Here is a 14,014-nt window from a genome sequence, read left to right as displayed (position 1 = left end):
GTAAATCTAATTTTTTATTAATATCAATAAAATCTGTGAATTTTGTTTAATGGAGATATCTATTTGTTAAACAGAAATAAACATTAAGATAATAAATGTTATTCTTCAAACTACAAAAAATTTACGTGTAATTACACCAAACCTCAAAATATGACTGTAACTATTTTTTTCTTTTTTTAACTTTCGCTCACGCACACATTCAAATTTTGAACCCAAGATTTCTAATAAGAGATTTTAAAGCTCAAACTGCGGAACTATCTTTTAGGAACTATAACTTTATCGTTTATTTAATTTTTGTTAAATTCAATAAAATAATTCTGCTCTTTAAAAAAAATAAAATAAAATTACATGATTCAGTATATTTAAAAATAATTTAGTGAAGTCAATAGTTTGGTAGAGACAATAAAGAGCAAGTAAATATATCAAGATATGAAAAATTAATTATTTAAAGTGAAAAACATGTCAAGCAGTGTGTGGGTGGTAGGGAAAGCACTATTAGCAGTCTATTTTTGACCTCTTTAGCCAAGGGATTTATCTTAAAATCACTGATCTTACTCAATTTTATTTTCCTATTCCATGTGCTGGCTGTTGAGTTTATGTAATTTATATTTTATTATTCTTTTTAGTTTAATTGTTCTTGAAATTTTTAATAACACTATTGTTTTTTTATAGAAGAAAAAAAAACTAAAAATGTCAATCTTAGTCAATATTTATTTTCAACGTTTCCTCGTTTGCCTTTGCTCACTTTCGTATAGTCAGATTCACAAGACTCTTATGCTATCCCATCATAATTATAGTGGATAGAATGTAGACATGTCTCGATTCTTGAAAATTTAAATGAGTTGGTGTAAAAAATGGACTTACATAGCTCATAAAAAATCTCTGATATGATGCGGATCCGTTATTGTTATATAGAATGACCTATTCTCTTTTATTAGGAGTTATAATTCAAAAGAGTTTTATCATGTTCTTTTATGCTGAAAGGAGTCTCGATAGTTGTACTATTATCTCACGTTCAAAATTTAGATCGGTAATACAATTTCTATATTCCTCACCTCTATAAAAAAGAGATTTGACGTCCATTGTTCGATAGAGAAGAAATCACATATCCCTCTTCATTTCTAGCGCCATTTCCGAAGCAATTCTCCTATGATGATTTTGTAAGTATGCTTTTTGATATGACTAACGATCTCGATTCAGATCAATGATATTTATAGTAATAGGACACGTCAATCAAAAAAGACCTATAAAAATTGGGTGCCATATATCTATGAAAAATTTGAATAGTTCAACTTATTAAATATAGAATTTAATGTCTAATAAATCTTATAATAAATTTAATGTTGAAATGGACTTAAAGCCGTGTTTGGAATTGGATGTGTTCACGGGAATATAAAATGGTCACTGTGTTAGTTGACTCATATGCAAGTGGTAATCATACATTCAATTTTCCCTACTTAATTAATTCACAATAGTCAAAATAAATAGAATTTTATTCCTTTTTAATTGATAAAGAAGACCTATCAAACAATAAAAAGAATGAAAAAAAGTCTCCTGCCTAACTTCATGAGTGTATATAAACGACGACCATTGGACCTTTCAGCAGGACTCGAACCCATATAATGTTCAGATCATTTACGGGGTGATTCGAGTACAACTCATTGTGTCTTCTTATAAAATAAGTGTATGGACAAAAATTCGAATCAATTTTTTAATAGTAAAAATTCATATATAATTATGATAATTTATTTCCATTTACTTTGAGTTTTGATGGGAATTGCGATGACGACATTAAAAAAAATATTATTGGCTATAATATTAATGATATGGTTGAAAATTATAATAAATAATTATTAATACCCACAGTTAAATAAAATTGATGTAAAAAATTTAACTTTTTCGTCATGAAAAAAATTATTTGTCACAACTAAAAAAATCATAGTAAAAATATTTACCATAACTTTTTTTTAGCCAAAAAAATATATCTAAAGAAAAAAAAAAGGGAGGAAAGGCCTTCCTGCTGATACCTTTTACAATATCTGGCAAAAATAAATAAATAAATAAATTGACATTTCTTAAAATTAAGTCTAACTGTACAAATACTTTCTGTCTTTCGCGAAATTATATATATAGCCCTTTAGTGTAAAGTACATTCCTCAGAAGGTGTTTATATAAACTTTTGCAAATGAATAGGAAGTATATTTATAATTATAACTACAATTTTAAGGGGCGTAATTATAATTTTGCAAAAGAAAGAAAAATATTATATATTTGGATCTAATGTAAGAAGGATGTTAATGTAATTTAGGTAAGTAATTGAGTATGATATAATACAATAATATTTATTATTTTAAAGTAGTCAATCTGATTTTTATATCATCAATTAATACAGAATAATGAATGAAGATAAAATATATTAGGAAATAGTGTGAGTCGGCTGAGAGAAGAAATCACCAACACTCAATCAAATGTAAACCAGGAATTCCTCTCTCACACGAAACAACTGTACTTCTTTTCTCCGTAACCTTTTCTATTTTTTTTTTTTTTTTTGTTTTTAACATCGATTCCGACACCATAAACACTATCAAGAGTCTAGTATAGTTTGTAAGAGTCGGCAATGACACTTCAAATTCAAGAACACGTGAGACTTAATTTTTTAGAGTAAGAATGATTAACTATTATTAATTAAAATAAATTAATTATAATTATTGTTGTCAGATTTGATAAATTATCATAACAGTCATATTATGGTTAGTAATATCAAATATACTAAATCAAATCAACGCCTACCATTATATTAATAATATCTACATACTATTCAGTGAACCAACATCCCACGTATAAAGCGGGATGAACTCATGGCCTCTAATGTCATGAGTAGAGGTGGCAACGGGGTGGGTCCAAGACAGGTTTGGATGGACTCGAGACTCACCCGCCAACTTCGGGACGGACTTGAGACTCGTCCCGCGCCGGTTTTTTTACACCTCGCCCTACCCTGTGCCTCCTCGGTACAAAATACGCCGGGGCGGGTCTTACCCGGTGGACCTGGTTATATTTTTATTTTTTATTTATTGTACAGATATAAAAAAGTATTTCAACATATCAGTTACAAATAAATTTGCTCCTCAAATATTCAAGTCTAAAAATAAATTCTCAAATCAAAATAAATATAACATCATCATCTATCTTTTTTCTCGTCAAGAATTTTTGGACAAGATTTTAATTTTTCAACTGTTGAACAAGTACCTAACAATAAACAAACAAAAAATATAATGTTTTATTAATATTTATTCTACCAAATATAATAAAAGAAAAATATGATTAAAAATTTTACTTATCATTTACCTCATTCCACAACCAACGACGAGAACACGTCAATGCTTTTAAAGTAATATATATATAATATCTGAGGCGAGTCTCTATGGACCCGAGACCTACCCCGTACCCGAGCAGGTCCTAATTTCTAGGACCCGTTACCCATCCCGACTAATATTTTTTTGGATTCGAACCTGCCCCATTAGAGACAGGTTGAGGTGGGTATGGAACTTATTGCCACCTCTAATCATGAGGCCTCATCTTCGTCAATTAGACCTCATCGGCGTGATTGATAATTGATCGTACTTGAAATTTCATATCCAACCACAAGTATATCAAACATGATCTAACCAACACATGAAATATTAAATCCATGAATATACCAGCATCAAGGATCTATTACAACTTAGAAATCCCAACAACGGTTTATAAATTAAGGATCTTTAAATTTGTTTGGATGAGTGTGAGTATTAGTGTTTATAATTGAGGAAATAATTTGTTGTTTGTGAATAAGCTCTTAATGTTAGATCCTCAGTGATGATTAGACAATATATATATATATATATACATATATATATATTTCCGTAGAATCCCACATACCATTATTGATTAGTGCAATTTTTCACTTTAATTAAGTTGTGCTTTTGTGTCTTTATTTTAATCAATTATGATCCTTTTTGCTTTTCACTATTAAATAATTCATGTTTGGCCACGTGATTATTCATATACACACATATACATTCACCTCTACATTCTCAATTCCAACTCAAAGTTTTATTCTTTGTTACTATTATAAATTAAAAAAAAAACAACAAAATAAAATAAATAAAAGTCCGTAACTTGTAATATTACTTGTGCATATGAAAATGAGTTTCTTTTCTTGATATATGATGAAATTAGATTATGTCCCCAAACCTCAGGGGTGTTGTGTATATATATATGTGCAGGTGTATGGTGCTGGGGGTAAAATAACATGGCATAGATACAAACATGAGGCAGCAGAAGGCAAGAAGGAGTTGATAGAGAACTTGAAGGTGCTGGAAGGAGTATTAGGAGACAAGCCTTATTCCGGAGGGGAGACGTTTGGATATCTGGATATTGCTCTTTTGGAATTCTACATGTGGTTTCCTGCTTATGAGACCTTTGGAAGTTTCATCATAGAAGCAGAGTGCCCCAAGCTGATTGCATGGGGTAGGCGGTGCTCTCAGAGGGAGAGTGTATCTAAGTGTTTAGTGGAACCAAACAAGATGGTCGATTTGGTTGTGTGCTTCAGAAGGATGTTTGGATTGAAATAGACTGCTAAAAACTTATGGCCCTCATCAACCATGTTGCAGCAAAGAATTAAGGACTAGAAAATCTATGCTATGTATGTCTAGTATGAATTCTATGTTTTGATCTGCTATGATAATTGACATCTTTAAGGATCTTGAATCAATTTATCCTTTTCTTGAGTCAAATGGAGAATTAAGTCAGAATAACCTTGTTCAGGACAGGATATAATACGACATTTAGACTGAAAACGACTAAACCAAAGCCTTATTACCAAAATTACCTGCAAATCAAAAAAACGTCATAGTTTGCAAAGTAAACTACATTCACTACAATTCCACGCTCAACCCTATCCAGCCAATATCCCTTTATCATTCCACTATTTCAACACACTATGAAATATTGAAATGGTGAATTCTTGGATGCGAAGGATGCTACACTCCTGATCCATACAACACTATTGATCAAGCACAAAATGGGCTATAATCCGCTTGCCAACTGTGGATCAGGTGCTTTGTAGAACGACTCGAAGATATATTACAAACATTCAAAACACATAAAATTTCCAAGCGAAAAAGCGACTAGAGACCTATGGATAAATAGCTGCTGAGACACTGGAAGAGATAGCAGAAGTACCTGCTATTCAATACCAAACTTCTTCTTCAGCATCAAGACGGCTTCATAAACCATTTTAGGATCAGCCAAGGACTTGGAGACGCTCTCTTTCTCCATACATCTCTTGGCCCATGCAACCAGTTTGGGGCAATGCTCTTCGACACTGAAGTTGCCACAAGTCTCATAGGTATCAAACCAACTGTAGAAAGTAATCAAGGCCACATCTACAAACCCAAACTTGTCACCACCAAAGTAAGCCTTCTCTCCCAGCTCCCCTTCCAACAACTTAAGGGCATCGATAAATTCTTTCTTGGCCGCTTCTTGCTCTTCTCCTTTTCTTGTCCATATTCTTCTTCCAGCATCAAATATCTAATTCGCCATATATAGATAAGTTCATACCTCCGCACGGTTAGTAATAGAGGCTATTTTTTGTTGTAACAAAGTAATAAAAGAGGGTGATATGCATCACTATATATCAATAAGCTCACTATTAAAATTAACAAATGAGGGCCACCTTTGTGCCCAAATCCTAAACTAAATACAAGAAATTGGTACACAATAATTTGACGAGTTTCAAGAAATCCTAACCATTGGGATAATGAATGGTAATGATGGACCAAGCGTCGTTTGGAAGCTAAAACTAGCACTCCAAAAACTCTTTTTTCAATTCCGGCAAGCTCTCATAAGGACTACACACACATTCTTGATTCTTTCATTAATAGCTGCAACTAAAAGCTCATCCGAGAACAAGAAATCTGCAGCTCAACTACTTTACCAAAACCAAAATTTCTAGAAGCAGTAACTTAAGACAGAATATTAACATAAAAACAAAGAAAAATGAGTACCTTTTTGTCGACAAAATCAGCCCAGAACCTAGCTTGAGCTCTCTGGTAAGGATCAGAAGGCAGCAATGGGAACTTATCCTTCCACACCTCGTCTATGTACTGAACAATTATGAGCGACTCAGAAATGGGTTTCCCATTGTGAATCAAGACTGGGATTTTCTTGTGAACTGGGTTCATCTCAAGCAAAAGCGGGCTCTTGTTGGCCAAGTTCTCCTCCCTGTACTCATACTCAATACCCTTTTCAGCCAATGCAACTCTGACCCTCATCCCAAACATACTAACATGAACATCCAACAAAATCAACTCATCCGCCATAGTTTATGTAAAGAAGAAAAACAAGAATGGGGAAAGCAACGAGAAGAGGTGAATGGTGTGTGTGTGTGTAGGAGAAAGTGTTGTCACAGTATGTAGAGGGTGTGGCTAAGGGAACAAGTGAGTTGGAGCTGATGTATGTGAAAGGGGTATTTTGGTGGATGCAAATGGAACACGACCTCTGCCAGTGAATTCTGGGGACTTCAAATTTGAAAATTTTTATCCATATTAATTTTTTTCAAATTAAATTAATTATATAACAAGTATAATATATTTATCCTATTATATAATATATTTTTTTCTTTGACTGGCTCATCAAGGTATTACGGATAGACTATACATACAAGTTATTCAAACATTAGTTCGAACATTCTGTAAAACATATGGTAACAATGTTTAATCAGTTCGAACAGTTCATCTCAATGGTTACAAAACGATATCATGGATAGAGATGCAACACTCACATTGTCAAAATTACTACACGGGAGTGTTCATGTGGCAAATAAAGTCAATTTAGAATCCTTGTTCTCATGCTCAGAAGGTGTGCTGCATATAAACTTAATATTGCATCAATGGTTAAGCAATATTATGATTAAATGTTTTACATAGTGACATATTCCATGTCTTTCCAACCTTTGATGGATAAAGAGTATTGGGATGTCTTAAAATTTCAATTAGTCCACGACACTCTATACGCACCTCTACTCGTTCGGGTCAATAACAAAGTACCAGAATTCCTAATGAGATGGACCGACCCCAAGCACATGCAAGACAGAAAATTCATATCCAATCACAACAAAGTCAAGCACCATTGCATCAAAATAATATTCCAAGACAAGATTGAAGACGCTAAAATAATGAAACCACTACTTGAATACAATTTTTTATTTTTATGTAATTTTTAATTTTATTAGTTGTTAAAAATTAATTTAATATTAATATAATTTTTATTGTAAGAATTCAAAATATTATAAAATTCAAAATAATAAGTATTAATTAATTAATTAATATATTATATTTTTAATTATAATAACGAAAATTTAAAAAAAAATGGCCCAAATTGATAGTAGCACTAACGACTTGGGCACAAAAAACTATGTGGCCAAGTCCCAAGTCGTTAGTGGCACTAACAACATCAACCAAAATTAAAAATAAAAAATAAAAAAACTTGGTGTCGTTCATGGCGCTAACGACATCAACTAAAATTAAAAAAAAATATATAAAAAAATTTGAGTCGTTCGCCTAATAAAAAAATATAAAAATTATTTTTACAATTCTCCTAGATTTGCGATATTCTTACAAAAAAAAATTATAATATTTAAATAAATAACTCGATAATTGGTATGGTGGATTAAGAGAAAAATAGATAAATTATAATTATAGGATTAATAAAAATTATTAAAATTATTACTATGGTCGATTTTTTTTGTTTTTTGAAGAAATAGAACGAATTAAATGATAAAAATAGAACCAATTCAAGAATTGATATGATAAAAGAGTTTTCTTTTATAATAATATAGATAGATATAGATAAGTTCCTTTATTTAAATGACATAGTTTTAATCTAAATTTATCTTTTCCAATTGATTCTTTAGATTTTCCCATCTAAAGTTGAAATTGGACTTTCATATCATTTGAATTTATTTAACACTATTAAAATTAAAAGATTTACTATATTTAGAATTTCATATTTTATTCACTATATATTTGATATTATTCATATACTAAAGTAAAATATAAACTAATTAATTTGATTAATTGGTCGGAAAGATTGTTCTTTTATATATAGCAACGCCAATATACTCACTTTGTATTTGTGCAATCATATTACTCGGTACTGGAGGCGTTATTTAATTAAATATTGAGCTTCTATATTAGTATTTTGATATTATATTAATATAAGTGATAATTATTTGCATATAATTAAATATGAAACATCCCAATTAAAATTATTTTTTTTTATTATTCTTTTAAAAGAAACATTACAGTGGCAAGTGGCAAGTGGCAAGTGGCAAGTGCAAACATTGAGCAATTAAACTCTTTTTTAAAGTGATTTCATATCAAAATTATTCTAAAATCATAAAATATAGTTCAAAATAAAAGTTGACCGATTTGAAAATTGTTAAATACAAAATTAATTATCCAAATAAACTACTAAATTTGTTACTAGAAATTTGAAATCTGTAACTACAAAAATGAAACAAATGTTAGAATACCATGAAAAACACTTGTCCCAATCAAGGTTGGCCGAGTCGAACCAATCAAAAGCAAGCGAATCATACTTGCTATGTAATCGATCAATTTTTTTAAATTGTATACCAATCACATGACAAGTGTATAACACTTAGTTCAAATTTGATCGAGTCAGGTCTAATTAGAATTTTTGGAGTACCATAAACAAAAGGCTTAGGTAGTTTTCGTTTTTGTCATTATCTAAACATAGTCAAAAGTATCTTAGATTATTTGCATACATTTTTACGAAACACAGTTCAATTTTTTTTTTATTCATCTTATAATACTATTACAAATCTCAAAAACAAACATATTAAAAAAAACACACAGTAATACCTTTATTATTCATGGCCTAAACCAATTTCAAGATAATTACAATACATTTGTCGCCGTGTCACAAGTATACAATTAATTTAAGAGATGATGATCAATCACATGACAAGTATATTACAGTCAAAGATCATTCATTCGATTCCATATTTCTTCCTCGTCATCAAGATATATTCATCAATCTTGGAAGGATGAGCCATAGTGAAGGACTTGAAGACGCTCTCTTTCTCCATGCATCTCTTGGCCCATGCAATGAGTTTGGGGCAGTGTTCTTCAATCCTCAACTTCCCACATCTCTCAAAGCTATCAAAACAATTGTAGAAAGGGATTAAGGCCACATCCAAAAAGCCAAACTTGTCACCACCAAAGTAAACCTTCTCTCCCAACTCTTCTTCCAACAGCTTCAGCCCATCCATCAGTTCCTTCTTTCCTGCTTCTTGCTTCTCTCCTTTGCTAAACCAAACTAATCTTCCACCATTAATGTATATCTGAAAATATGCATTGTGGGGTGCAATCAATTTAGCAAAACTGTAAATTGTTACTGTATTTGTATATATATTGAGGATTTTTAGAATAATATTCGTACAAAGGACGTACGTACCTTTTTGTCAATAAGATCAGCCCAGAATCTACCTTGAGCTCTCTGGTAAGGATCAGAAGGCAGCAACGGGGACTTATCGTTCCACACCTCGTCTATGTACTCAAGGATGATGAGCGACTCGGAAATGGGTTTCCCATTGTGAATCAAGACTGGGACCTTCATGTGAACTGGGTTCATCTCAAGCAATAGCGGGCTTTTGTTGGCCATGCTCTCCTCCCTGTACTCATATTCGATACCCTTCTCATCCAATGCGATTCTGACCCTCATCGCAAACGCACTAATATCATAACCCAATAGAATCAACTCATCCCCCATTTTTTTTGTGTGTGTTTAGAATGATGAAAACAAGAGAAGAGGTGAATGGTGTGTGTGTTTGGAGAAGAAAGGTGTTGATGCCTCACTATATAAATAAAGAGGATTGACCACGGCATGAATTATAAAAAAAATCTGCACGGACGGAACCAGAGAAGCATACAGGCGTAAGTAATGCATGAGGCTAAGGCCTGTGTGTTTAATGTTTATGTAGCCGTATTATAGCTAGGTACATAATATTAATATAAGCCAAGGCAATAAATTCCTGAATATCAATGAAAAGGGCCACCCCGGCCGTCTATTCTGTTGTTCAACAAAGGGTCATTCTCAAAATGCAGAAAATGGCAGATTACAACCTTAAACTCACTTAGTGCAACCCTGGCCCACATTTCGACTGAGAAATAACTTTTCAGTAGCCAAAAAGGACATTTCTTCTCATTATTTCTGCATGAATTTTCATACTACACATCAAAGAGAAAGATTACATGCAAATGAAAGATAATCCTTACAAGATATATCTAATCCGTATATACAACTGCAACGAAAACAGGTGTAATTTCTTAGTTTATACAAATTGCATGTAGTGTGACTCAAGGAACCATAAATAGTAAGGGTTAAAGGCAATTTTCGTCCCCTAATTACAGGCAATTTCCTTTTTAGTTCCGTAAGTTTCTAGGGTTTCATTTTGGTCCCGTAAAATTGAAAAATTCTCAATTTCAGTCCAAATTTGGTTAGAAAAATGCGTGGGTCGCCGGAAAAAGTCACATGCGATGCATGTGACTTTTTAAATTGGGGGCTCGATCGTGATTGGCTAGAGAAGTTGATGTGGCGCATACGTGGCGCCCAAATGAAAATTAAAAGAAAAAAAGAAAAAAACTGTTGACTTGGATTTAAAGGGAAAAGAAGCACAAACAGACGGGAAATCAAAGTCGCGAAATCGCCCGCCAGTCGCCGCCACCTTCTCTCTTCAATTCCGCCACCGTTACTTGGAATTTCTGGCCACCACATATACCATTTGATTCTCCATAGCAAGGAGAACAAAATCCCTCAACCAATTTTGAGATCCCACCACGACAGCGACTGAGCTTTGAAATTGACCGCCGCGGACAATTTCCATCGATTCGCCGGCGACATGACGACTCACGATCGCGAATTGGTACCATTGGATTCGTCTCCTCACTGCGGTTTTAATGGGACTAGTCTCATCCATTTTCATCAACTAGGTGCAAAGATCCATCGTTTTAAAGATCTCGGTCGTCGTCCGCCGTGACTGCACCTTCCGCCAGCGTTTTCTCCTTCGTCTGAACGAACCACCGGCTCGGAAGACCACCATTGAATGCCTCTCGTTCTAGCGAATCTTTTGAGACCAGTGCCATCGATTTTGGTCACCTATGTGCAAAGATCCAACAAAAGCTATCCTCTGCCTTTGCCGACGGTCGCGCGCTCGATTCTCCGCCGTATGACGGCGGATTTCAGGCGGAGAACCACCACTGAGCTCGCCCTACAATGGCGGACCTTCCTCTCTGATCAGAAGTGGCCACTGGAGCCTCGACGGAATCGGCTTCCTTGGAAGCTAACACGGTCAACTCAGCTAACTCGACTGAGTTGACTCACCCGGTCATGTAACAAGAACAACAGCAACGCAAACAGCTGACGTGGATTAAGTTAGTTTTTTTTTCTAATTTCCATTTGGGCGCCACGTCTGCGCCACATCAACTTCTCCAGCCAATCACGATCCAGCCCCCAATTTAAAAAGTCACATGCTTTGCATGTGACTTTTTCCGGCGATCTACACATTTTTCCGACCAAATTGGACTAAAATTGAAAATTTTTCAGTTTTACGGGATAAAATTGAAACTCTAGTAACTTACGGGACTAAAACGAGAATGGCCTATAGTTAGGGGACTAAAATTGCCTTTAACCATAATAGTAATCAACAATCTGTGCAATAATAGACATCCTGAAAGCTTAACCTCTTCATCACATAAATTAGGGGGCAAATAAAATCAATTTAATTATCAAATATGCTGATGGCTAGCATCAAGTATGTAGCCAAAATACCATCCACAACATTTGTTTTAAAACAAATCAAAACTACAGAGATCTTCATGACAATTTTCAACCCTCATAAGCATTTAGACTGGATAGCACAAGAAACTGCATGTTGTGTTAGCTGAAAAAGAATTATCGCATTAACCACACCACAAGCCTCATTGATCTGACTATTTCTCTGCGATATAAAAGTTCCAACAGAATTTCGGTATTGTCCTCTTGTTTAAACAATATATTCAACTCAGAAACACTGGTTGTAGATAAAACCAACAAGTCGAAATTTTGAACAATCAATATCTAAGAAGAAAAGTGCTTGCCCCATTAGGTCAGGTAGATACTTACCTGACTTTTCCTATTCTGCATGTCTGATGTGCTGAAGTCTATTAACTGTCAGCATGCATGAAATTACTCATAGGTGAAAGCAGTTTTGGCTCTTAGATACTGATTGTTCAAATTTTCGACTTATTGGTTTTGTATTCCACCATTTTTTCTTACATGAATATTTTATAGGGATAATTATACTCCCCTTCTCTATAGTTTGGGAAATTATATTTAGCATACAGTGAGATTTTTATAATAAGAATCTCATAATAATATTCGTAGAAAGGACGTAAGTACCTTTTTGTCAATAAGATCAACCCAGAACCCAGCTTGAGCTCTCTGGTAAGGATCAGAAGGCAGCAATGGGAACTTATCCTTCCACACCTCGTCTATGTACTGAACAATTATGAGCGACTCAGAAATGGGTTTCCCATTGTGAATCAAGACTGGGATTTTCTTGTGAACTGGGTTCATCTCAAGCACAAGCGGGCTCTTGTTGGCCAAGTTCTCCTCCCTGTACTCATACTCAATACCCTTTTCAGCCAATGCAACTCTGACCCTCATCCCAAACATACTAACATGAACATCCAACAAAATCAACTCATCCGCCATAGTTTATGTGAAAGAAGAAAAACAAGAATGGGTAAAGCAACGAGAAGAGGTGAATGGTGTGTGTGTGTGTGTAGGAGAAAGTGTTGCCACAGTATGTAGAGGGAGTGGCGGAAGGGAGCAAGTGGGTTGGAGCTGATTCTATGTGTAAGGTGTGGATTTTGGTGGATGCAAATGGACCAGGACCTCTGCCAGTGAATTCTGGGACTTCATATTTGAAAAATTTTATCCATATTTTTTTTTTTTGAATCAAATTAATTAAATAATATGTATAATATATTTATAGTATTATATATAATATAATTTTTTCTTTTTTTCTTCGACCTTTTCATCTCTCGCTCTGCCTTGACTGGCCCAACAAGATATCACGATCGACTAGGTATGAAGGGGGCCCATAGTTCGGCGAAAATACACAAGGGCCCCATGGACACGTCAACAAATAGAAACTAGTCGGGATGCCCCAGAGACGGCTGAATTTGGACCAAGAAATGGAGCGGATAGGGAAAGCTTCATTCGCCATGTCGTCAATTTCGGAGAGAGCTTAGTGTGCATATATTTGTCATTTAATTAGTCACTTTTTTTTAAAGTTAATTACCTTAAAATTTTAGCCTATTTGTGTAATTCGTTTACAATATAGAGTTGGTGTATTTGAGATTTTTATCCAAATATTGTTAATACGGGAGTGTTTCCCATAATATAATTTAAGAAAGAAAATTCAATCTAAATTAAGAAGAGTTTAATCTTTGAAAAAAGTGGTGATTTGTAAAAGAAAAAAGTGTGTAAAAAATAAATAAATAAATTGAGGTGTTTGGAAAAAAATTAGTGGCACTAACGACGTCAACCAAAATTTAAAAAAAATATAAAAAAAGTTAATTTTGCAATTCTCCCAAATTTGCGGTATTCTTACAAATTCTTTTTATAATATTTAAATAAATAACTCGATAATTGGTATAGTGGATTAAGAGAAAAATAGATAAATTATAATTATAGGGTTATTAAAAATTATTAAAATTATTACTACAATCATCTTTTTTTTCTTTTTTTGAAAGAAATAGAATGAATTAAATGATAAATTGGACCAATTCAAGAATCGGTACGATAAAAGAATTTTCTTTTATAATAATATAGATAGATATAAATAAGTTCAACTTTATTTAAATGACATAGTTTTATTCTAAATTTACCTTTTCCAATTTGATTC

General features: G+C 33.4%; 2 protein-coding genes and 1 pseudogene across 2 annotated transcripts; 1 reads left to right on the top strand and 2 right to left on the bottom strand.

The window, feature by feature from the left end:
- The first annotated feature begins 2,858 nt into the window (after positions 1-2,858).
- On the top strand, positions 2,859-4,610 carry LOC105165830 (glutathione S-transferase U25 pseudogene; annotated as a pseudogene).
- A 219-nt stretch (positions 4,611-4,829) lies between these two features.
- On the bottom strand, positions 4,830-6,522 carry LOC105165500 (putative glutathione S-transferase). Its single transcript, XM_011084527.3, has 2 exons — positions 6,045-6,522; positions 4,830-5,568 (listed from the first exon to the last, which is right to left on the bottom strand). The coding sequence occupies exons 1-2, from the start codon at positions 6,357-6,359 to the stop codon at positions 5,224-5,226; spliced, it is 660 nt and encodes a 219-aa protein (XP_011082829.1). The 5' UTR covers positions 6,360-6,522; the 3' UTR covers positions 4,830-5,223.
- Positions 6,523-8,901: 2,379 nt separating this feature from the next.
- LOC105165501 (glutathione S-transferase U25-like) lies at positions 8,902-12,423 on the bottom strand. Its single transcript, XM_011084528.3, has 2 exons — positions 9,520-12,423; positions 8,902-9,406 (listed from the first exon to the last, which is right to left on the bottom strand). The coding sequence occupies exons 1-2, from the start codon at positions 9,832-9,834 to the stop codon at positions 9,053-9,055; spliced, it is 669 nt and encodes a 222-aa protein (XP_011082830.1). The 5' UTR covers positions 9,835-12,423; the 3' UTR covers positions 8,902-9,052.
- Between the last annotated feature and the right edge of the window lie 1,591 nt (positions 12,424-14,014).

The sequence above is a fragment of the Sesamum indicum genome, linkage group LG12 (genome assembly GCF_026168435.1).
Source record: "Sesamum indicum cultivar Baizhima isolate 11 linkage group LG12, ASM2616843v1, whole genome shotgun sequence".
NCBI lineage: Eukaryota > Viridiplantae > Streptophyta > Magnoliopsida > Lamiales > Pedaliaceae > Sesamum > Sesamum indicum.
This window is presented reverse-complemented; position numbering and strand designations above follow the sequence as displayed.

Bases quoted from the DNA above. Each gene is read 5' to 3' on its own strand.
- LOC105165501 (XM_011084528.3), bottom strand. From the start codon at position 9,834: ATGGGGGATGAGTTGATTCTATTGGGTTATGATATTAGTGCGTTTGCG. The intron at 9,407-9,519 runs GTACGTACGTCC...GCATATTTTCAG, and splicing joins CTGATCTTATTGACAAAAAG to ATATACATTAATGGTGGAAG.
- LOC105165500 (XM_011084527.3), bottom strand. From the start codon at position 6,359: ATGGCGGATGAGTTGATTTTGTTGGATGTTCATGTTAGTATGTTTGGG. The intron at 5,569-6,044 runs GTACTCATTTTT...ATGGCGAATTAG, and splicing joins CTGATTTTGTCGACAAAAAG to ATATTTGATGCTGGAAGAAG.